Consider the following 25,031-nt stretch of genomic DNA (forward strand, 5'->3'; position numbering starts at 1 on the left):
TATTCTATGCTTGATGCACAGTGTGACCATTTTATGCACAAAAAACACAGCCTGGATGAGGGTTTGTATGCATCACTATTACTTTACTGTATAACACTTCAATCTTGCCCACAGGTATGACTCAGCCACTACCTTTTAACCAGTTCTACATCACACTGTGCCTGCCTTTGTCTCACATAGTCCTCTTCTGCAAATGGCTCTTCTACCAACTCCTCTTCCTCCTCCTCTGCCTGAGGTGGGACATCTTTCCCCCTAAATGTTTTCCCTGCTGAAACTGCTTACCTAAAATTGTGTTATGTAACATAGCACAAACTGAAAACATATTATCCTCATACTGCAGTGCACCACCCAGATACACCCAAGCAATGGAATGGAAGCGGTTCTTCAATAGGCCACACACACACACACACACACACACACACACACACACACACACACACACACACACACACACACACACACACACACACACACACACACACACACTCACACTCACACACACACACTTGACGACATGGGTTTGTGACAAGGCATAGTTACAGCCATTGTCTGGGGACTTCTCACAGCTGTCATCCACCATGGCTGCAGGGCATATTTAGTATCACCAATAAGATGCCCTTGAGTAAAATTCACCTTGCACAAACCCTGAATATAAATCACATCTGTGCCATACGTTGGAGGAATGGGCACTGCCCAGGTGACCCACAGACATACGACATATTATATCCTGTGCACTAAAGACTACCTATTAGCTGATGGAGATTGTCTGCAGTTAATATACCTTCTTCCCAGTTCCCCAAGTGGAGTCTTCACTGCAACATAGGTGCATTCTATTGGAACCAGAACTTCAGGAAAATGGGCTACATCATAAAATGCCTACATGGTGCTTCTTCTTTCCTCTGTGGTATGTGAAGACCACATATGTTCCACATTCTGCAACATGTCATGAAGGAACAGGTGCAGCATCTTTGAGTCAGATGCCTGGGATACATACATGTCCTCCCATTGGTGAAAGAAAGGTCCATGTAGCTAGTATTTAAAAAGCCACACATACTTAGGTATATGCAAAGAGAGGCAAGAAAAGTTTACCATGGGCCAGCAAATGAGAGTGACACATCTTGAACATCTGCATGGTGCCTCTATTTACAGAGGAGTGGACTACAATTTCATTATTGTGGAGAGCATGAACTGTTAGGAGGGAAAGGGTGACAGGGTGACACCAACATCAATGACAAGCAACACTGTGACTACTAGTGGTGAGTATAGTCAGTTGCATATACAGATATGTTAATGCTGTGGCTACCCCATACATTGTTCCATGATTTGCTTCCTGTAACTGCAGTATTTTACTGCTTTCATTAACTCTGGAGCTAGTGCCTCTAGTCAAGGTGTATATATAGGTCACTGAATAGCTCTGTTACATTGTTTCCCCTTATTTGCATCCACAGAGGCACTCATTTTAATCATCTTCTTTCGTCTGTTCCCGTTAGGGGTCACTACAGCAGATCACCTGTTTCCATTTCTTCCTGTCCTCTGCATCTTGCTCTGTCACACCAACCACCTGCATGTCCTCTCTCACCACATCCATAAACCTTATCTTAGGCCTTCCTCTTTTCCTGTTATCTGGTAGATTCATCCTTAGCATCTTTTTTCCCCAATATACTCAGCATCCCTCCTCAGCACATGTCCAAACCAACATAATCGTGCCTCTCTGGCTTTGTCTCCAAACCTTCCAACCTGGGCTAACCCTCTAATATACTTATTCCTAATCCTGTCCACCCTAGTCACACCCAGTGCAAATCTTAACATCTTTAATTCTGCCACATCCAGCTCAAACTCCTGCCTTTTTGTCAATGCCACTCTCTCCAACCCATATAACATAGCTGGTCTCACTACCCTCTTGTAGACTTTCCCTTTCACTCTTACAGGTACTCGTCTGTCACAAATCACTCCTGACATTCATCTCCACCCACTCTATCCTGCCTGTACTCTCTTCTTCACCTCTCTTCCACACTCACTGTTACTCTGAACTATTGACCCCAAGTATTTAAACTCATCCACCTTCGCCACCTCTACTCCTTGCATCCCCACCATTCCTCTATCCTCCCTCTCATTCACACACATATATTCTGCCTTATTCCTGCTGACCTTCATTCCTCTTCTCTCTAGAGCATATCTCCATCTCTCCAGGGTCTCCTCCGCCTGTTTCCTACTCTCACTACAGATCACAATGTCATCTGCAAACATCATAGTCCACGGGGACTCCTGTCTGATCTCATCTGCCAACCTGTCCATCACCATTGCAAATAAGAAAGGGCTCAGAGCTGATCCTTGATGTAACCCCACCTCCACCTTAAATGCATCCGTCACTCCCACCACAGACCTCACCGCTGTCACACTAACCTCGTACATATCCTGAACCACTCTTACATACTTCTCTGACACTCTTGACTTCCTCATACAATACCACAACTCCTCTCTAGGCACCCTGTCATATGCTTTCTCTAAGTCTACAAAAACACAATGCAACTCCTTCTGTCATTCTCTGTACTTTTCCATCAACACTCTCAGAGCAAACATCGCATCTGTAGTGCTTTCCCGGCATGAAACCATACTGCTGATTACTAATCATCACGTCCCTTCTTAACCTTGCTTCCACTACTCTTTCCCACAACTTCATGCTGTGACTGATCAATTTAATCCCTCTGTAGTTACTACAGCTCTGCACATCACCCTTATTCTTAAAAATCTGTACCAAAACACTTTTTCTCCAGTCCTCAGGCATCCTCTCACTTTCCAAGATTTCACTAAACAATCTGGTTAAAAACTCTACTGCCAATTCACCTAAACACCTCCATGCTTCCACAGGTATGTCATCTGGGCCAACAGCCTTTCCATTCTTCATTCTCTTCATAGCTATCCTTACTTCCTCCTTGCTAATCCATTGTACTTCATGATTCATATCCCTACATCATCCAACCTTCTCTCCCTCTCATTCTCTTCATTCATCAACCCCTCAAAGTACTCTTTCCATCTCCTCAACACACTCTCCTTGCTTGTGAGTATATTTCCCTCATTTTCCTTTATCACATTTACCTGCTGCACATCTTTCCTAGCTTGGTCCCTCTGTCTAGCCAATCGGTACAGGTCCTTTTCTCCCTCTTTAGTGTCCAACCTTTCATACAACTCTTCATATGCCTTATCCTTAGCCTTCGCCACCTCTCTCTTTGCCATGCACCTCATCTCCTTATACTCCTGTCTACTTTCTTCATCTCTCTGGCAATCCCACTTCTTTGCCAACCACTTTCTCCGTGTACTCTCCTGTACACTTCCTCATTCCACCACCATGTCTCCTTGTCGTCCTTCCTCTGTCCAGATGTGATACCAAGCACTTTTCTAGCCGTCTCCCTTACTAGCTCTGCTGTAGTTACCCAGCTATTTGGTAACTCTTCACTGCCACCCAGTGCCTGTCTTAACTCATCCCTGAACTCCACCTCACAATTACCCTTTTTCAATTTCCACCATTTGATCCTTGGTGCTGCCCTCACACTCTTCCTCCTCTTCTTAATCACCAACGTCATCCTACAAACCACCATCCTATACTGCCCAACTACACTTTCTCCGGTCACCACTTTACAGTCTCCAATCTCCTTCAAACTGGCTGGCCCTCCTACATAAGATATAATCCACCTGTGTGCATCTTCCTCCACTCTTGTATGTCACCCTATGCTCCTCACTCTTGTTAAAATACGTATTCACCACAGCCATGTCCATCTTTTTCGCAAAATCCACTACCATCTCACCTTCTACATTCCTTTGTTTAACACCATACCTACCCATCACTTCCTCATCCCCTCTGTTCCCTTCACCAACATGCCCACTGAAATCTGCTCCAATCACCACTCTCTCACCCTTGGGTACAGTCATCACCACTTCATCCAATTCACTCCAAAATTTTTCTTTCTCATCCATTACACACCCACTCATTTTAATAATTCTGTTTATTACCATATCATTATACCGCCACAAGCAAACTATGCGGGCCTCGGGATTTTTTCAGCCTTCCAATCTCTCACTCACTATGACTTTAAATCCATAACCTTCAAGTGACCACTTATCATGCAAAATTCCTTATTATGACATGCAAAATGTTTCTGAATCCCAGGGCATGAAAGAAAAACAAAACTGCATGCATACTGTATTTTTATAGTATACACTTCTGCCTGTATGAAATACAGCTACATGAATAATACATTGATATGACTATATGCTTAGTAGTAACACAAATGAAATATAGGCATAAATATGCATTTACATGCAACATTCCATTAGTGAACATTTACAATAATGTTCACAACAAAATGTTACTTTCCAAAATTAGGTTTCACTCATCACATGCTTGTAAATACATAATGTACAATTTTCTCCTTTTTCTCCCTCTCTCGCTGAATTGTGTTCATATATTTATTTTACTCAGAAATGCTGAGGTCATCAAATGTTTGTATGACAATGTTGATTTCATATACCAGTTATTTTAGACTAAGGCAGACTGTAACTTCTACCCATGTACTATCTCTTGGTCTAGGTCATGACTCAAATGGGTTCTGAGCTAAGTCCATCCACAGGTGAACAAATCAAAAGCAAAATAAAATAAAACATAAAATAATTTAAAGTTATATTTCTAAACCTCAGGACATGTGTTCCATATTCAATAAAAAATAAGACTTCAGAAATGTAAAACACTGGAGCCATACAAGTCCCTAATGCTGTATCTGTCATGATATGAACACCAATTGTTATGAGAAACTATGCACTAGCTAAGTTAAAACTTCTGTTCACATGTGAAATCCATTAAAAGTACTTGAAAATCCAGTTCCATCTAGGCAGAGTTACAGAACTGTGGGACAACTATAACAACAGGCTAGGGTTAAAAGCTAATGGTAAAGTACAGTTTATCTAGCACGGAGTGAAAATGGCATTACAAGATAGGCAATGTGTTCTTTATCTGCTGATAAAAATCAGTATTTCCATTTGAGCATGGGATTATCAAACATATAAACTTCTGGTTATCTGGTACCGCAGGATCATTCTGGGGAACACAGGAAGAAGGATGAAGTGTAGGAAGACGAGCTCTTCTTCCTCAGGGGAAGAGGATTTCAGTTATATATGGGTACACAGCCTTAATGTTAATGGGACAGTGCGATGTGCACTACATGTAGTACACAGAAACTAAACAGAAATCAGTTGGAACTTTTGGAGGCTAGACCACACATTCTTTCTCTGTGTTTTATTAAGTCTCCTAAAACAGGCAGCATCACTCACTGAGCACAACTCTATCTGTTTTCAAGAATTTCTGTGTTTGGAACTATGGAACCAAAATTCACAGTGCAAAAAGCAAAAAAGCATTCAGATTTATCTCGTATGCTGGGCAGATTGATACAAAAAAATACACATATATGCATGTTATATAAATACACACACATATGTGTATATATATATATATATATATATATATATATATATATATATATATGTGGTATGACCTGCAGAAGACGAGCTCGAGAAGTCGACAAGCAGAGAGAGAATCAGCGAAAGAAAAGAAAGAAGAATCGAAAACGAAGAAGACGAAGGCCGAACATCGACGAGCCGAGGAGGATGACAAAGAAGACCAGGGATGCGACATGGGGAACACCGTGTACATGGATTGGTAGTGAACGGTGAAAGGGTGTGACGGACGCTAGGTGAGTGTAGCGGGGTACGGTGGAGAGGATAGGGAGTGGGTTAGAGGTTGGGTTAAGGAGTTAGGGAAGGGGTGGAGTGGGTGGGAGTTAGGGAGTTAGGGTTAGGAGAGGGTGGGGTGGGGTTAGTGGTTAGGGTTAGGGGGTTAGGAGGGAGTTAAGTGGAGGGTTAGGGGCGGGAAGAAGGGTGGTTAAAGTTAGTAGGAGGAGGTAGGAGGTAGGGTAAGTGTAAGTGTGCTTGACCTTAGGGTTAGGGGTAAGGTTAGTGTGGTGCTTGTAAGATTTTTGGTGTGCTTGTGTTGTGTGTGTGGTTTGTGGAATGATATATATATATATATATATATATATATATATATATATATATACACATATATATATATATATATATATATATATACATACGTACACACACGGGAGCGCGCACACACACACATTTATATAGATTTACCAGCTTAGGATGCTCACTGCCAGTTATTCACATTCCTTGAAGTATCTGTAAACATTTAGACGTAAAGGCTAAACAGGCGCTAATGAGAATGGAAAACCTTGGTGCTATTCACAAAGTAATTAAAGCAATCAGAATGTGTGAATAGTATGGTCAATGCCATAAAAAACATTTTTTTATCTGATCTACAGGATAAAATTAAAATAATTAAAACAGATCTTTGCCCATTGGTTAGAGTTAAAGAAGCAGTCTAAGAAATGCCAAATGGAAAGTTTTTTTCAATACTGGAGGCAAACTAAAGTTTCTGGCAGATAAGGCTAGATGAACTAAACTCCATGTTATTTACATTTAATAAATACATCAAGAATGTACAGATTATTTATAGTTCCATGTGGTACATCATCAGTAACATAGGTGTTCTAACAATCAGATGCCCACATTACTGAATGCTTTGTAGGGTATTGCAAACATGACTGATGATCTATTAGTGTGGGGGGATGAGACACAAGAGCAGCAAGTAAATGGACAGACACAGTGGATGATTAGAATCAGAAAGAATAATTATAAGCCAAATAAGAGCAAACATAAAGAGAATAAATAAAATTCTGAAGACCAGGCTGAAATCAGAGTCATATTTTTAATTTCAAAGGGTTTGAAATTTGAGAAAAAAAAATCAAAGCTGCTGTGCAAATGCCACAGCCAGAAGACACTAAGCATTACAAAATTTCCAGGATTGATGCAGTAAATTGGAAATGGGGTACCCAATACATCGGATATAACCAATCCTTTAAGAAAACTGGCAGAACAATATGTAGTGTGGGAACAGTGTAACGGGAATCATTTTTTGAAATGAAGAGCACGTAGATGCAAGTCAGAATGTTACAGATGTCATCTTCAAAAGAACAGGACAGCTCCCTATGGGTCAGTAGTATTTACAAAGTGCAGAAAAAAAATACACTCACACGGAAAAGGATAGCTAACTGTTAGCAACAGTGTGTGTGGATGTGAGAAATTCCAATAATATGCTTATTGTAAAGGAGTTTGGGTGAAATAGACCATAAGCCCTTGAGAAGTATATTCAAAAAAATCTTTGTATATGACACTTCCAAAATTTTAGAGGACATTACTTGATCTACAAAAGTAATGCATAAAATATACACCAGGCAAGTAACTAAACACAGCAGATATTCTGATTAAAGCAAATTTATGAGGGGTTATACAAACTATACAACCTTTTGGGCAATACTGCAATTACCAATGACAGAAGAAAAGTTAAAAACAATTGCAGGTGTATTAATGCTGACTGAAGAGGGTTAGCTATTGGGGACTTCTAAGATGGCTGCACAATGATCAACAGCTTAACTTCAGCTTTCCAAGTATGAAAACTGAAACTGAGAATAAAGGAGTGCCATTGAAACTGGGTTTTTTTTTTTTTTTGGGGGGGGGGGGGTAAATTCAGTTACTTGCTAGCATGTAAACTGCATGGATGCCAGCAAAGAAGAAATTTGGAAAACCTGAAATAAAATGAACCTGAAAAGGTGAACAAAAACACGGTCTGGGAAGAATTTTGCAGTTATTCAACAAAAGGTAGTTCAAGCTTCAGCTCTGGTTCAAAAGATGGCTTCCTGTAATTTAGAGGAAAAAACAAATCAAATGTATTCTGATGTGATTGAAATAAATGAAACAATGAAGCAATATATCAACTCAAATGACAAAAGGTTGGAAAAATAGAAGGTTTAACCAGCTATTCAGTTCATAGGTAGGTACTAGGCTATCGGCCCAAGGGCCTACGTAAGCCTAGCCAACAAGGTTCCCTGGCTTACACCACCCAAGAAAGTTTTTTTCCTGTGCCACTGTCGAGCAGAGACACAGAAGTGATCCCCGGGGTGCATTTCCCATCCATTCATCAAGCTTTTTCTTGAAGAGTGGTAATGAAGAACTTTGCTTGACATAGATGGGTAGCTTGTTCCAGAGTATGGGAAGTCTCTAGGACAGGAATCTTATCCCTCCAGCATGTCCTGTTTACTGTGGTGACAAGATTTAGGTCCCTAGAGTGTGTAGCTCAGAGGGATTGGGATTTCTTTCGGTGTAGCATGTGCAACAGCTCTGGGTTTAACATAGCTTTACATGTTAGGCAGTGATCACTTCGGAGTAGGCGATATGCTACAGAGTAAAGCTGGAGTTTTTTGAGGCGGTCAGTGTAGGGCATTTGTTTGAGGCCAGTAATCCTCTTTGTGTGGAACTTCTGTGGCCTTTCCAGCTGCTGCAGATGTCTTGTGAGGTACATTCCAAAAGGGGCATTGTACTCTATAATGGGTCTAATGAGTGTCGAGTAGAGGGGAACAATGACCTCTTTTTTCCTGTATGAAAATCCTTTTAGGATGAGGTGTGCCACGTAGAAGGACTTCCTGACTACTGTGGCGATGTGACTATCAAAGGAGAGACTACTGTCCACCTGGGTCCCAAGGTCTCTTATCACGCATTCGGTGTTAAGTAGATTGCTGCCTATATGGTAGTTCATGGTTACAGCGTTTTTACTAAAGGGGATGACACTGCACTTTTTGGCATTGAGCTTGAGGCCATGGCTCTGACACCAGGCATCTGTTTCAATGAGGCCCTCCTGGAGGATGTCCACATCATTTGGGGACTTGACGATGGCTCCTAGTTTGTAGTCATCTGTGAACTTCGTTAGCCAGAGGCCTTCTGTGTTAGCCTGTATTTCAGAGAAGTAGATACCAAACAGGAGAGGTCTCAGGACGGAACCCTGTGGTACTCCACTTGTCACTGCTTTGAGGTCAGATTTGGAGTCTGCAACTTTTACAGTGTGAGTTCAATCAGTGAACCAGTTGGCAACACATCTTGTGACGTAGGGATTTATACCTAGTTTAGTGAGTTTAGCTATAATTCCAGAATGGGGGATGGTGTCAAAAGCCTTGGCGAGGTCAAGATAGGCTGTGTGAACCACCTTACCCTCATCTACGGCTTTGGTGACTGCCTCAAAGAAGTTGATCAGGTTCAGGAGGCATGATCTACCTTTCACAAACCCGAACTGGGTGGAATCCAGAGTTTGGAGGTTACCAATGTCTTTGTTTATGAGTTCCATTATGAAACGTTCCATGGCCTTACACACCAGGCTCGTCAGGCTACAAGGTTGATAGTTCCCGGGATCAGTGGTGGCTCCCCCTTTGAGGAGTGGGATAACTGTTGCTGTGCGCCATTCAGTGGGCACAAAGCCTGATGCGAAGCTATTATTGAACATGGTGCATAAGTGGGGAGCCAGTTCGTTCTGAAGTTCGTGTAATACGCAGCCTGGGATGTTGTCCGGTCCCATGGATGCTCTGTTTTTGGCTTTAGAGAGTGCAGCTTTTACCTGCATAGTTGAGATTACAGGGACTCTGCATTCTTCCTGTACAGGTATGGGCCCTTTAGGGGGTGAGAGGGGGGTAAAGTTAGCACTGAACCTATCTGCCAGGATGTTGGCAATATCAGTTGGTTCTGTAATTTTCGTGCCTTTGTTCTGTAACTCAGAGCAGATCTGGGTGTTGCCATCGAGATTCTTGACATAGCTATAGAATGCTTTGTGGCTGTCCTTAGAATTAGTGGTGATTTTGTTTTTGTAGCTAGCTTTGGAGGATCTTATAAGGGATCTCAGCTTCTTACTGAGGCTGACCAGGGAGCTCCTCCACTCATGGGATTTTACTCTCTTTTGCAACAGTTTCTTCCTTCTGTTGTACAGTTTGTTTATGGCAGAGGACCACCAGATTGGCTTCCTTTTTTTGGAGGATAGCGTCTTGGTTCTGTTTGGGATAGCACAATCCATGCACTCATGTAAGTGCTTATAGAGTGCATTTGTGCAGGATTCAGCAGTTGTAACTGTATTGTCCATCTGCATGGGTGTCATGAAGTTCACCACTTCTGTCTTAAGAAGCATAAAGTTGGCTTTGGATAATTTTTTTACTGTGGTTTCCTTAATGGGGGTGTGGGAGAGGGATGTGGATATCAAGGGTGATTAGCTTATGGTCGGATCGGACCAACAAGGAGTTGAGTTCAGGTGTGGAACACCGGTCACTCGTGTTGGTAATGACTAGGTCTAGGATATTGTTGCCCCTGGTGGGGTGTGGATAAGTTGATCTAGGACATTGGAGTTTATGAATTCCAGAAAGCGTTGAGCTAAGGAGTTGGTACACGAGTAGTTTTCCCAGTTAATGGTGGGGTAGTTGAAGTCGCCCATTATTAGGGTGTTTGGTTGAACCCTAATATTTTCCAGTACATCAAGGAAGGAGTGGGAATCCTGGGGCATGGTGGGGGATCTGTAGCAAGCTACAATTTGGATTGCAGTTTTGCACAGAGTTAGTTGCACTTGGATAACCTCGGCTGCATTATGCTGAGCAACTAGCCTGGAGGTGTGGATATCCTTAATAAATATGGACACACCTCTGCCTTTGGTGTTTTGGTCTAGGTTACATGGCTGAAAAGTGTGGTATAAGTTATAGCCTGGTAGTGCAGGGGTGCTCTCTGGAGCCTTGAACCAGGTCTCGGTCACTGCACAGATATCAATGTTCTCCATTTTAAGGAGTGCCTCGAGTGAGTGCATTTTGAAATTTAGACTTCTAGCATTGAGTAGCATTACCCTCAGTTTTTGCTTGCCTGTTCCTGTTACGGTGGTGAATTTGTTATTTGAACCCTGCTTAAAAAAGGCACTATAAGGGCAGCAAGAACCTTAGCCAGTATCCGGAATCCCAGGGGCAACAGGTGCAGGCCATCTGTGGCAAAGCATCGTGGTCTGTCGACCATGTCATCTCAATAGGGGCTGAGCCTATAACCGGTCATTGAGAAGTACTCTACCGCAGTAATAGATAGATAGATAGATAGATAGACAGATAGCAGGGTTAAGGGAAAATGGTATTAGTTCTGAGAGAGAACAAAAAAAGTTTGCTAGTCACACTTAAACCAGAGAGGGGAACAGACAAGCTTGGCTATGGGCAATATTGGTGAGTACAAGATCAAGAAGATATGTGCCCAGAGTGGGGGCAGTGTATGATTTGGATCATAGGAGGTTACTAGGCTAAAGGCCCTGGGGCCCTTACAAGCCTAGCCAAGAGTTTATCCTCAAAAAGAAACCCCAGTCAGTCCCTGTCAAGTGATGGACATAGGTGGAACCTCTGGGACAAATTTGTGGTTTCCCATCCACTCATTAAGGCTGCACTTCAACAGGGTGAACAAGCTGCTCTGTTTGACGTGTATTGAAAGTCTATTCCAGAGATGGTGCAGCCTCTGGGAGACAAACTAGTCTCTCCAGCAGGTTTTGTTGTTGTCATATATTAGATTCAGGCCTTTTGAGCGGGTAGTGCATGAGGAGTTAGACTTACAGATATGGAGCCTCTCTACTTGGGCAGGGTACGAGATTGCCTTGACAGCAGACACAGATCAGCCCTGAGCAATCTGTACAATACAGAGTAGCATGACAGTGATTTGAGCCTGCCTGCATAGGACAGGTGTTGGAGGCCATGGATTCTCTTTGTAAGGTATTTCAGTGGCCTTTCCAGTTGATGCAGATGTTTGGAGAGGTACATCCCAAACCGGGCATTACACTCAATTATTGGTCTAATGAGGAAGGAGTATAGAGAGGTAATAGCCTCCTATATTCCTCCCTCATTAGACCAACAGTTGAGTATAACGCCCTGTTTGGGATGTACAATGGCATTCACAAAATGTAAGAGGAGCTGTGCATACCTATTATTTGTAGTATAGGTACATCAGTTGAAGGGAGGGTAGTTAAAGTCATCTAAAAGCAGTGCAATGAATTCACACAATACCTTTTCCAGGTATTTTAGATGCAAAACATGACTAGTAGGAGACACAGAAGGTGGACTAGAATTCACAAGGATGTGACAATTGGTTTTGTTTATGGTGATTCAGACCTTAGGAACTTCAAGGTTGGCATTATGTGGAATTCAGAGGGAGATGATTGGATCACGGTTAAATACACATATAAACTTGCAACTTATGATGTGCCTGAATGACTAACAGGCAATAAACCCATGTATACGAGGAGCGTTATCAATATACTGGAACCAAGTTTCAGTAACAATACTGATATTGATGTGATTGATGGTCACAAAGGCATTAAGTTTGGACATTTCCTTATTTAAACTTTCTGTATTAAGCAATGCTGTCTTGATGTACATTAAACTGGAATTTGCTGTATCAGTATGACAAGGAGGAAGATTTTGCCTAAAAAGGCACTATTGGTGCTGCAAAACTTTTAGTTGGTATACACAAAACATGACGGCAGAACTGCAATCCATCTCTGGTAAAGCAGGTTAGCCTCTTAACAGTGTTGTTGACTCTGTGGAAAATGATGAGGTTGCAGGTATGGGCATAGCAGCATATATAGGTGGTTAAAGCTTGTTTGTGAAGTGTTTAGTTGGTTTTAGCAAGCATTTCTTAACCTCATGATATATTGGCTTACTGTTGCAATGATATGCAGTGCAAGTAGGATGCATACCAGCACTGGCAGACAGTGAGAGATTGGCTTCCAGTCTGAATACATATTTGCAGCTCTCACACATTACAGTTGTGTTTTCAAAGAATAACAGGTTATCAGTATGTATGAGACAGTTGTTACACTGCCTCAAGCTGATACATGGGCATACATATTAAATAGGAACAAGAAGAAGGACCCTAAGGATGTAAATGCTATGAAGATAAGGATGGTGACATGGTGAGTTAGCATTAATAGCATGAGGCAGGGACAGTGATATGAATTGCTATAATAATAATAATAATAATAATAATAATAATAATAATAATAATAATAATAATAATAATAATAATAATACTACAGTACAAGATTTTCTGCAACCACGTCTCATTTATTTTGATCTACAGTTAGCAGAGTTCTAGCTCCTACAATTTCTAATTGTATCTTTTGTCCTCCATCTCACTCAACCTTTTGGTGGTGTTCTTCATGATTCCTTCCAGGAGCTTGACGTCCCTTTTCCTTTATAGCTTCCAGAACTGCAAACTGTACTCAAGCTGCAGCCTAACTAGGGAGCAACAGAGCAACAGCATTACATGTTGGTGTTGCAGTCTATCCCCTGAGCATACACCATTTTATTACTGTTGCTATAGCCATCTCATTCTGCTCATAATGCTGCAATCCATGTGTGATCAATGGTCTAACATCATTTTCCTGTAGTCACTATCAGGTCCAGTTCCACTGTAACAATTAATATTTCACACAGAGTTTTCAATTTCTCTGCAGTAAACCTCAAATGATATTTTTCTGGCCACTTGGTCAATATTTCCAAGTCCTGTTTTAGATTCTTCCTCCATCATGCACTACTTTTATTGCATTTGTGTCATCACCAAAAAGGCTAATAAATTGTTCTCTGTTCCCTGAAATATGTCCGACAAATGCAGTGAAGAGCCCTGGACACAGGAATGACCACTGTGATACTCCAGTACTCACTCCTCTTACAGCAGACATCATTCCCTCTTAGTTTCTGTGTCCTACCCTTCAAACATGGTACACTCCAGTTCTTCAGTATTTCATTCTTATTCACAATATCTAAGTATCCCCACCAGTCACCTCTATTTGACAAAATCAAAAACCTTGATGAAATCCAGATAGAACAAAGCTATTGATATCCTCCGTCTCCTTGGAAAGTTCTCATGAATCTCAGCCATAAATCTGGATCAGGGTTAAATGACAACTTCTTCTGGCTTTGCCAGTAATTAAGCTTTATATTAAAAATCACTAGCCTGACCAACAAGGGGCCTCTTTCAAGAGGGAAGTGAATGCTGCTATGAAAAGAGGTGCAAAACATTTGAGGATTACTCACCTTATATCTTTACTTCACAGGAAAATGCATGTCACTGAAAGAAGAGGGTTTGTGTAGTCCTGGTGAACAAATAGAAGAGTCCAGTCTAGCTGACCTACTCAATCTGGGAGACACAGACAACTTCAATACTTCAGAGAGAAAGATGATCCAATAAGAATTTTTAGTGTTGATCAAAAGGAAGATGGGCTCTAATGTAGTAATATGCAAGAAAATAATCAAGGAAAATATTCCAGCATCTCAGTTCTACTGTTAAAATACTAAAAGGATGGAAGTTTTAGTGACTAAAATATTAACTTCCAATTGGAGTCATTTAAAAATGTAATTTAGCACTAAACTGTTTGTATGCACAATTCCACATCAGTATGCATGCTTAACAAATGTAAAAGAAACCTAAAGAATATTTCAGATTACAGAAGATGATCTGTTAAAACTGCAGCTTAGTTCACAGGGACTCAAGTATCAAACCCTGCATATTTTCTATGATTCCTCACACATTTTCTGAGTCTTATTAAGCTAAGGGTTTGTAAGGAAAATGACAACGTACACATCTACAGGAGATGGCCCACCATTCCAATATGACTGTTTACTCATTTGGTCAAGTCTGACGCTTTGCAACCTCAAGGTTTTTAGCACTCCAGGTCTGTCTGTCAACAACTGTACAAGTTCTTTCAAATTTATATTAACTATTTCAGTAATATAGTCTGCCCATCATACCCGCCACCATCTCCTTTTTCATTTGCTTTCACTCTTTACCAGCTTCAGTGTCTTGTCTAGTTAATCCAATCTTCATATTACATGGCCATATTTGTTTTATTTTTATTTTCAGACCTTCCACTGGACAGTCTAGGTTTAGTTCCTTAATTATTAATGGACTTGATCTTCTTGCAATTCACAGAATTCTCAAAAGCTTTTTTCAACACCCCAAGAAAATATCAAATCATTTTTCCTCAGGAAGACAGCAAGTGCTGGAGGTGTAATGGGAAAGAAAGAGGTAACTGGGAATATGTTTTTAGTAATGTCATGAGTTAAAACATATTAAAACACTCCTACAGTATATTCTCTCGGAAATATTGGGGAGCAAATGGCTGTAACAATGGAAAAAATTCTTTTGAGCTGGCACACAGGATCTGAACTGCCTAGACATAGTAAGACCTTATTAAGTTTAACTGCTGCCAAAAAAGCAATTACTAGAAAACTGAATTCAAAATCTAAACCAGCTGTAATTGGAAGTACTGAAAACTGTTAAAGAGCTAATAGAACTGGAAGTGGGGTCTTTAGAAAAAAATATTTTTTTTATCTTCGTAATCTCAAAAGCACAAAGCAGCAATGAGCTAAGCTGATTGTAAACGATGTTACCAACACTGAGGCTGAAGATATGGCGAACCTTCTGGCTGATAAATTTAGCTCTAACTTTATCTCTCTTCCCTCCATAAGTCTCTCAAGATATCAGGAATCTGGCTTGCTTCCAGCTATTACACAAGACCACATTTTAGAAGTGTTATCAAAAGTTAAAAATACTGCATCACTGGGTCCCGACCAGGATTCAGCTTAAATGGCATCAGGCACATTTTAGTCACACCCCCAACAATACTGTTCAGTCTCAGCCTCCATACAGGTTTTGAACCAAGCGAATGGAGAATAGCTACAGTCATTCACACAGACTCAGGCAACAACAGATCTAGAAGTCTGGCCAGCCTCATATGCAAAGCCATGGAAAGACTTATTATGGAATCAATGCACCAGGACATAGGGAATCTCCAAACACTGGAATAATCTCAGCTGGGATTCAACAAGTGCAGGTCATGCTTATATAGTCAGTAAAACAGAAGTAAATATTCTTCTGCAGCCCCTTGCTTTTCATATTATCCAGTGTTTGCTCACAATCTAATTTCTGGTGTCTCTTCTTTTAAAACTAACTTGTTTATCTGTCATGTTCTCGTTCTATATATTGTTATAGAGTCTAGCTTGCAAGATCTTCAGTATCACCTTACCAGCATGTGAAAGAATAACATGAGTTCGATCATTTGAGCACTCTAAAATTAACCTTTTTGAGGAGTGAAATATAAACTGACCATTTCCAATCCAACGGCTACCAAAGTGTTTTCCTAATTTGATGGCAAATTACAAGTAACACTTAAATAATATAATTTTGCAGGATTTTAAACACTTCAGCTGGAATTCCATCTCTTCTTGCAAACTTGATATTGGCAAGGCTTTCTAGGGGCCATTTAACTCCACTTTCCAGGATGACTGTATTTAGATCAGCGAACATACTACTCTATGTATCAGTGATGACAGGGTTCTTCGTATATAGTTCTTTCCCTTACTCTTATTGCTAGAGGGAACTTTACTATACCAGTTTGCCATCACTCAATGAAAATGATAAAGCATGTTTTTTATTAAAATGAGTTTTTTTTTTACTACAATATCACTAAAAAGATGGAGTATATTTTTCCTCTGAAATAAAGGGATTTGCAGTAATCTTAAGATGATTACAAAGTGCTGAGGAACATGGATGGCATTACTCCTCAAAGGAAAAGACAGATTTCAGTATTCCTGGTCTAGATACTGTTCTCTTGAGAGAATAATATTTTGGAAGAATGGTTTGATAAAATAGGATTCACTAAGCTCACAATAAAGAACTGTCCTCTAAACCATATTACATACACATATGCATGTGTTTTTTAACCTACTCCTATGTTTGTTCAAAGAGTATGCATTTACTTCACTGAGACTAGGGGTAAGGAAATTACTCCAAGGCTGTGCAAGTTCAAAGTTAGTATATTTTGAACTGTGGGGCTGTGGGATGCATTGGTTTGCCCTATTCCAATTTTTTTTCTGTAATAGTGTTAACGTTCAAACCATGTGTGTGCTATCAACTTAAGTGTCAATGTTTCCAGGTGTAATGTTGAACTACATTCCCTTTGCACTGTATATGTATACATACAGACTCATAAATATACATGTATACAGCTATTAGGCAGCTTGTTCTAATAAGTTCATGAGGTCCATTAACTTTACATAATACCTGCTTTCCAACACTTTTATTTTTATTTTAGTAGCATTATACAGTAATCTAACTATTTTAAGACTAGTTATCAGAATATCTAAGATTAGAAATAATTTTATTGTTGATTCTGAATGTACCCAGAACATTTAAGGACAAAAAAGTCACATACACACAAACATTTTCAGAACAGCAACAGGATAGATATCTAACACATGTACTTTCACATTAGCAGAACTCCATCAATGTATGTTACTATTCCTGGCCAGATAAGAGCTGTTATTACGGATACAAAGAAGGCTCAGTTCAGCTTCTGTATAATATTATACTTCGTATAAGCTGTTATTATACAAAATGCACATTGCAGGTAATAAAATTTCTAACAGGGCAAAATTAGGAACAGTGAAAATAACAATTCATTTGAGGAAATGCATCTAGTTTTCCAGTTGCTCAATTACATAAATGCTTTAGATACATAAATATATCTATATATCATCTATCTATATACAAATATATATATATATATATATATATGTATATATGTGTGTGTGTGTGCGTGCGTATGTATGACTGCACATATATCTTGTTAGAAAACAAAATCTACTCACCTGGAGGCCGAAATAGTAATGGAATTATACTGCCATTATCAGGATGAACTGAAGACTGAAAAGATAAAACTATTACCACTTTAAAAAAAAAATCAAATGTGATTTGCCTAGATCACACATAAAAAAGAAGGTCACCAAACTTGTTTTCATCAGAACTTACCAGGCTAACATTCCATGCTTGTTTAACCTACGGAGCAAACAAAGTACGAGTTGTTAGAAGTCTTTCGCATATATACTTTTCCTTAAAAAAAATAAAGTAATGACTTTTTAGTGCTGTAAGAAACATATTAATAGTACTTGAACAGCCGGAAGTTGTATTTGTTTACTCATCTATTAAAATGAGTTAAGACTTGGTGAGACAGCTATCCTTTTATCAAATGGCAGCTGAAATCTATTATACTGTTGTCAGTTTTCAACTGCAAAATGGAATGCATGGATAAAGCTGTAAGTGACTGTTAAAGCACAACAATTAAGCCTCTATGAAATTAAACTAGTGTGACAGTGCAATATATAAAAAAAAAAGAGTCCAGGAAATTAATATTAATAAAAGTTCCAAAAATGAGAATGAGAAGGTCATTCCACAATAACAAGGAAACAGGAGGTTACAGCTGCAGGAACCTAACAGCACACAGCAGCGGGGGTTGATGTTCCAAGCTTGTAAGAAGCTTCACCCTGTAGTTCTAGGTCTGATTCACTTCAGTTTTCAACTACATACGTAGTCTCAGAGCAAGTCATTTAACTTGAGAAGTGCCCCGCACCTCTTACATGCTCAGTTGTGATACTTGTCATTTAGATGCACTCCCTTCCACTCCATTCATACTCATTATGCTAAGCTGAATAGTTCTAGTATGCAAACGTAAATGTGACATACAAGGTTCATTTACAGGCTGTTCATGCAATTATCTGACATGCCAACTGCAGTACTAACAACCAACCATGAAGAATATAATACACTGTGTAGAAACATGCCTCTGAACCCCTAGGGATGCTACACCACTTAGCCATCCACTACTACATTGTGGATTATGGCCAGCCCCATTGCCATGGTGCTTTTTTCCCTTCTAAATCAAGCAGGGCACAATTATAGTGCGCAGTAAGGTCTACATTTGATTGGATAGTACAAATCACAGTTAGTGCCTTAACACAGATTTGTACTATGAAGTATTATTATGAATAAAACTGACAAAAGTACACCGTCACTGCACTAGCAGTATTGTACAGCAGAAATGTGCTGTGCAAACATACTTTAGGAATTCCATCTTACAAATCCTAAGCATCCACAATAAAATCTGTGTTTAGAAAAAAGTGGCACTACATAAAACTAGTTTCTCTTTGTTCAAACGGTTTATTATATTCACTACTATTTTAATTCACTCATTATTGCCTTCTGATATTACTCTTGGTATTTTTGATGCAATTACCAAAGTAGCCAAGAGATGGCAATTAAATAAGTTGATAAACCTAGTGTGTGTGTGTGTGTGTGTGTGTGGGGGGGGGGGTGCAGATACAGAGACTCCTGCTTTTTTTTTTAAGGAACCACAGCTAAGAACAGACCAGCTGCTATCCTTCCAGTAGAAAGAAGCATTAAGTTTAATTTTGCCTTGTGGCTTCTTAAGGCAGTAGTTCCAAATGCCAAGGGATAACTTTGATGGCTAATTCCATATGATGGCTATGTTATATAACACCTTCTGGGTTAATGCTTTTAATTATAACAAAGAAAATCAATAAACGAATAAAGCAGCAAATGGAGGTTTTAAAGAACATAAAGATTTTGTTTTAGGGCACTCTCCAAAATTACTCATTTCAGGGCATGTTTCTTTTAATCAGCCATGGCCACTTCTTGTGCCTTTTGTAGTGGCTGGAGTATACATTTAGAAACATTTTATTTGGGATATCAGCTGTATCTTTACAACTATTATTTTGATTCTCCTTCACCTCAAACATTGCTTAAAACATGCATCTATGAAAAGATAAACAGACATCAAAACCGAACATCATTTACCTTAGTAATGTTCCTTTTTTTGTTAAGTTTACTACAGTATCACATTTTCTACATTCCTTCTCTCTACAACTCCAAGGATTACATATGTTACCTATATTCATTTCTGGCTCTGTGGCTTAGTAGTTGAATTTCCATTTCTAGCCTCGCTATCTTCAATCATAAACCTAACGTATCACTGAAGACTTAAAAATGTTATCCTGAGCATTCTCAGGATATGTAATATGACTGAAAATTCCTGTACGTCTGTCAGCTATGTATCCATCACAAATTGTTTAAATAACACGGTTTTAAATACTGAACTTTGTGTCACTCAGCTTGTCATCATTATTTTCCCAGATAGTTCTCGCCTAACAGGTAAGCGTCTTCTATGTTTGGTGTAGCAATTTAAGTCTACAGGTTTTAGAGAGGCCGCAGGTTCTTTAAGATCAACATTTTCTGTAAAATTTTTAAACCATGATTATAAAATGTTTATGTCTACAATGGCTAAAAAAATGGCAAAGGTGTTGCCAAAATTTATAGAAATGGATCAATGTTGTTTGTGGAAGGGAGGCAACCATTCGACAATATTAACAGAACAATGATGATTTGTAGCTGTAACTGTAAACTGTGTACTCACACATGAACTGATTCAGCAATACCCATATTTATGGGGACATGATAAAATTAAGCATTTATGAGTATGGGTTGAAAAGGATTCTGTTATGGCAGCTAAGGATATGTGGAAAAAGACTAAACAAAATATAATGCAAAAAGTGAGAAACTGGAAGCTCTTGCTTATGGATGTGGATAGCAGGATACAAGCAATAAAATGTTTTAGTCCCTTTAGTTTTATTGACATGGCCAGGCATATTTTTATCAACCAGAGGAGAAGTTGTGGATACTAATTAATATGCAGTTGAAGGATTTTATATAGAAGAGGAATAGGGCAAGAATCAAGTGGAATAAGTTGATCCTTCCAAAAGAACAGGGACATTTAGGATTACCTGATTTGAATGGATATTTTAGAGGTACACAGTTAAGATTATTATACATAACTAAGTAGAAAGCAACAATTCGAAAGGGATGACGATGAAGCAGAGGTAATTCAAAAAATAATGGAAGTATGATTTTGGACACAGATCCTTAAGGAGAATAACAGTCATACAGAATACTGTATTCATAAAGTAGCAAAAAGTACACTAAGAACTATCCAGCATGAGAAAGGAGATTTTGCCCATAGGGATGACTATAATTAGGGGTACAGAGAACAGGCAAGAGGAGGCTGCAATCTACTAAGGGCAGCTGGCAAAGGTACCAAGGTATTGGAAAAAAATAATTAGCAAGGGAAAGTTAACAAAATGAGAATAGGCCAGGAAGACATTTGGACTGCAGTCTAGAGATTGCCTTCCCTATTAGGGATTGATCTCAGACTATAGATAAAGAGAAAGGGAGAGATAAAGAGAAAGGGAGAGGTGAATCCTAAATGAAAAGGCCTGGGCTGACTGAACTTTTAGTTGAATATAGGTTCATAGGTTCATACTAGGCTATCTGCCCAAGGGCATTTATAAGCCTAGCCCAGAGTTTTGTGGCTTTCGCCACCCCTTTAGTTTGGAGGATACTATGCCCATTATTTTGCTGTGCCTCTGTCAAGCAGTGACACTGAGATAATCCCTGGGGTATATCTGCGATCTCCCATCCATTGGTCAAGATTTCTCTTGAACAAAGCCAGCGAGGTGCTCTGCCTCACATGTACCGGGATTTTGTTCCACAGCATAGGGAGTCTCTGGGTGATGAATCTGTCCCTCCAGCACGTCCTATTAATAACCGTGTCAAGGTTTAAGTCTCCTGCCCTTGTAGTTCTGAGGGATCTAGATTTTTTGAGGTGAAGCATGTTCATCAATTCTGGGTTGGACATGGCCTTGTATGTCAGGCACAGGTCACCTCTGAGCAGACGGTAAGTGACTGAATAGAGCTGGAGTTCCTTCAGTCGGGCAGCATAAGACATATTTTTGAAACCCTTTATCCTTTTGGTGAGGAACTTTTGGGGCCTTTCCAGTTGCTGCAGGTGTTGTGTCAGATACATTCCGAATGGGGCATTGTACTCAACCATTGGTCTGATGAGTGATGAGTACAGGGGGACGATGACCTCCCTTGATCTAGATGTGAATCCCTTCATGATCAGGTGGGCAATGTAGAATTCCTAACTACTTTGGCAACGTGAGTGTCAAACGAAAGATTACTGTCAACCTGGGTCCCCAGATCCCTGATAACCTCTTCTGTGCTTAGTGGGTTGCCGCCTATATGGTAGCTAGGGGTAACCTTGTTTTTCCCGAAGGGTATGACTATGCATTTTTTGGCGTTTAACTTTAGGCCATGGCTCTGGCACCAGTTATCCGTTTCTATAAGACCCTTCTGAAGGATATCTGTGTCAGATGTGTTCTCAACTATGGCGCCCAGTTTGCTGTTATCTACAAATTTTGTCAGCCATAACCCTCCTGTGTTTGCTTGTACTTCTGAAAAGTAGATGCCGAACAGGAGTGGGCCCAGGACTGAGCCCTGTGGGACACCACTTGTGACAGGCTTTGAGTCTGACATGGCGCCAGCAACTCTGACCCTGTGGGTTCTGTCACTTGGCCAGTTTGCAACCCATCTTGTGACGTATGGGTTTACATTTAAGCTGATGAGTTTTTCAATGATACCTGAGTGGGGTATTGTGTCGAAAGCCTTTGCCAGGTCAAGGTAGGCTGTGTGGACTGCCTTTCCCTCATCAATGGCTTTGGTGACTGTTTCGAAAAAGTCAACCAAGTTTAAAAGGCATGATCTGCCTTTGACAAAGCCAAACTGGGTCAGATCCAAAGTCTGCAAGTCCCCTATGTCTTTATTTATGAGTTCCATTATGATCCTCTCCATAGCTTTGCAGATCAGGCTTGTCAAGCTGATGGGCCGGTAATTTCCAGGGTCGGTGGAGGCACCGCCTTTGTGAAGTGGGACCACAGTTGCCGTACGCCACTCCTTGGGCACGTATCCTGAGGTGAGGCTAAGATTAAACAGCTGCCCTAACTGCGGGTTTAATTCCTCATTGAGTTCGTGGAGCACACAACTGGGGACACCATCTGGTCCCATGGATGCTGTGTTTTTTGCCTTGGAGAGAGCAGTTCTCACCTGAGCGTTAGAGATGTTTGGGGGGCTACAATCCTCTGGTATAGATATCTCACCTTTTGGGGGGGAGGGGGGGGTTTGCACTGAACCTGTCAGCCAGTATGTTGGCAATGTCTGTAGGTTCAGAAATTTTTACATCATTTTGAACTAATTCTGAGCATATTTGGGAGTTTCCTCCCAGGTTTCTAATATAGCTAAAGAAGGCCTTATGATTGTCTTTTGAGTCCTTAGCGACTTTTCTCTCAAAATTTGCCTTGGATGATTTTATGAGAGATCTTAGTTTTTTACTTATAATGATCAAAGGTGTCTTCCCTTTTAAGGATTTTGCTCTATCTTGTAGTAGCTTCCTCCTTTTGTTGTAGAGCTCGTTTATGGCTGAACTGAACATGATTTTAAAAAGGGTGTAATTAGTAGGGCATATAAAATATTGCATGATAACTACAGGAATTGATCAGAGGAGGTCAAAAAAGGTTGCAAAGAGAGATTAGATAATCAACTTGTATAGAAACAATGGGAGGTCATACAACAAAATCTAGAAGGTTTATTTTTTTTTTGCCTGGAAGTGTTTGCATAGGTATCGCAAGCAGACTCCACAAAGAATTTTACCTCAGGTAGATGGCAAATGTTGGAGGTATAATAGGGAAGAATGAGGTACCTGGGAGCATATGTTCTCAAAGTGCAATAAGTTAGCAGACTTTAAAAATTCCCTAGAGAGTACTCTCTCAGGAATACTGGGTGAGCAAATGAGTGTAACTAAGGAATATTTTTTTTGAGCTGGGATGCAGAATATGAATTGCCTAGACATAGTAAGGCCTTCCTACATTTAATTCTGTTGGTTGAAAAAATGTAATTACTAAAAATGGAAATCAAATTATAAAGCAACCATGCCTGAAGCAGTGAACATTGAAACACAGATAAAAGAACAGGAAGTGGGATCTTTAGAAAAGGGTAGGAGTAAATTACATAAAAACAGAAATTGTGGGGACAATAAGTGCAGAAACATGTTTTGGAGGAGGAATGAGGTTTAAAACAAGGCAGGAATTAAACAATTCATGCAATGCCGGTTTGATTATATTGTATAGAACAACATATGTCATGTATAAGGTTTGTAAATGTGAACTTCTTAATATGATTTGATTAGTATTATAAAAATGTAAGTTTGTCTCTTTTCTTTAAACACCTTTATTGAATCATCACCTTTGACATGCGCAAATTTACATTTATACAAAAGTAATCAAACTGTATTAACAAATTAATAGGAACAAAATTGTACTTCACACACACTGCTATATATCATATCATATATACAACCTAAGCAACATTAATTAGTCAATGCCTCCCCTTTTTTAAACAAGAAACATCTTTATTAAACCATCACTTACGACATAAGCAATCATACATTTATATAAATGAAAACAAACTACATAGACACAATCCCAGTTGCAAGGATTTTACATCACAAACCATAATGACACAGTCCCAGTTGCTAACATTATACATCACTTATAATCTAATCAATCATTTTCAGTCAAACATCACATAGCTCATTTAAGTCCTGCCTTCTTTTAAACATCATTCCTCCCTGGTATGTACTGTTCCCACAATTTTCATTTTTTCCTATGTAGCTTGTTCCTACCCTTTTCTAAAGATTTCAGTTCTAGTTGTTTTATCTGTTACTATAGTCACTTCTTCTAATATAGCTAGTTAAGTTTTTGATTTCCATTTTCTAGTAATTGCTTTTTCGGCAGCCACCATAATTAGATACCGCAAGGCCTTACCATGTCTAGACAATCCTGATTCTGTATCATAGCTCAGAAAAATCATCTCTCACATCACACCAATCCGCCCACCCAGCATCTCAGACAGTGCATCCCGCAGGGAATTCCTAAAGTTTGCCAACCCGCTACACTCCCAGAAAATATGCTCCAACGAACCTATTTCGTCCCTGTCATGCATCCAAGATTTGCTGTCTACCAGAGGAAAAATTCTCCAGAGTCTACTTTTATAATGTTAAGTCTGTCCTTGTCGCAAATGATAAACTTGTTCAGATTTAGCATATCCAGTACAAATCTACACCAATTCATTTCCGTTTGAGAAAAAAAAGAACTTTAATATAATCCTGTTCCTTTGTGACAGTTTCAGATAAACTATATTCTTTTTTTCTGGAGCGGTATTTCTCAAAAGATCTGTTCTTTAAGATTTCTTTTAAAAAATGAAGTTGCTTCTTACATTCTTTTACTATTACT

General features: G+C 39.7%; 1 protein-coding gene across 4 annotated transcripts in view; it reads right to left on the reverse strand.

Annotated features, from left to right (window-relative positions):
* Positions 1-25,031, reverse strand: part of SFXN4 (sideroflexin 4) — a 645,242-nt gene that overhangs the window by 479,256 nt on the left and 140,955 nt on the right. For all 4 annotated transcript variants that reach the window (XM_044055982.1, XM_044055979.1, XM_044055980.1 and 1 more), the window contains exons 4-5: positions 17,806-17,832; positions 17,646-17,700 (exon numbers count right to left, since the gene is read on the reverse strand). In XM_044055982.1, coding sequence (XP_043911917.1) covers positions 17,646-17,700; positions 17,806-17,832 — 82 coding nt within the window. The remainder of the gene's footprint in view (positions 1-17,645; positions 17,701-17,805; positions 17,833-25,031) is intronic.

The sequence above is a fragment of the Protopterus annectens genome, chromosome 14.part0 (assembly GCF_019279795.1).
Source record: "Protopterus annectens isolate FY-2018-M chromosome 14.part0, PAN1.0, whole genome shotgun sequence".
Lineage (NCBI taxonomy): Eukaryota > Metazoa > Chordata > Ceratodontiformes > Protopteridae > Protopterus > Protopterus annectens.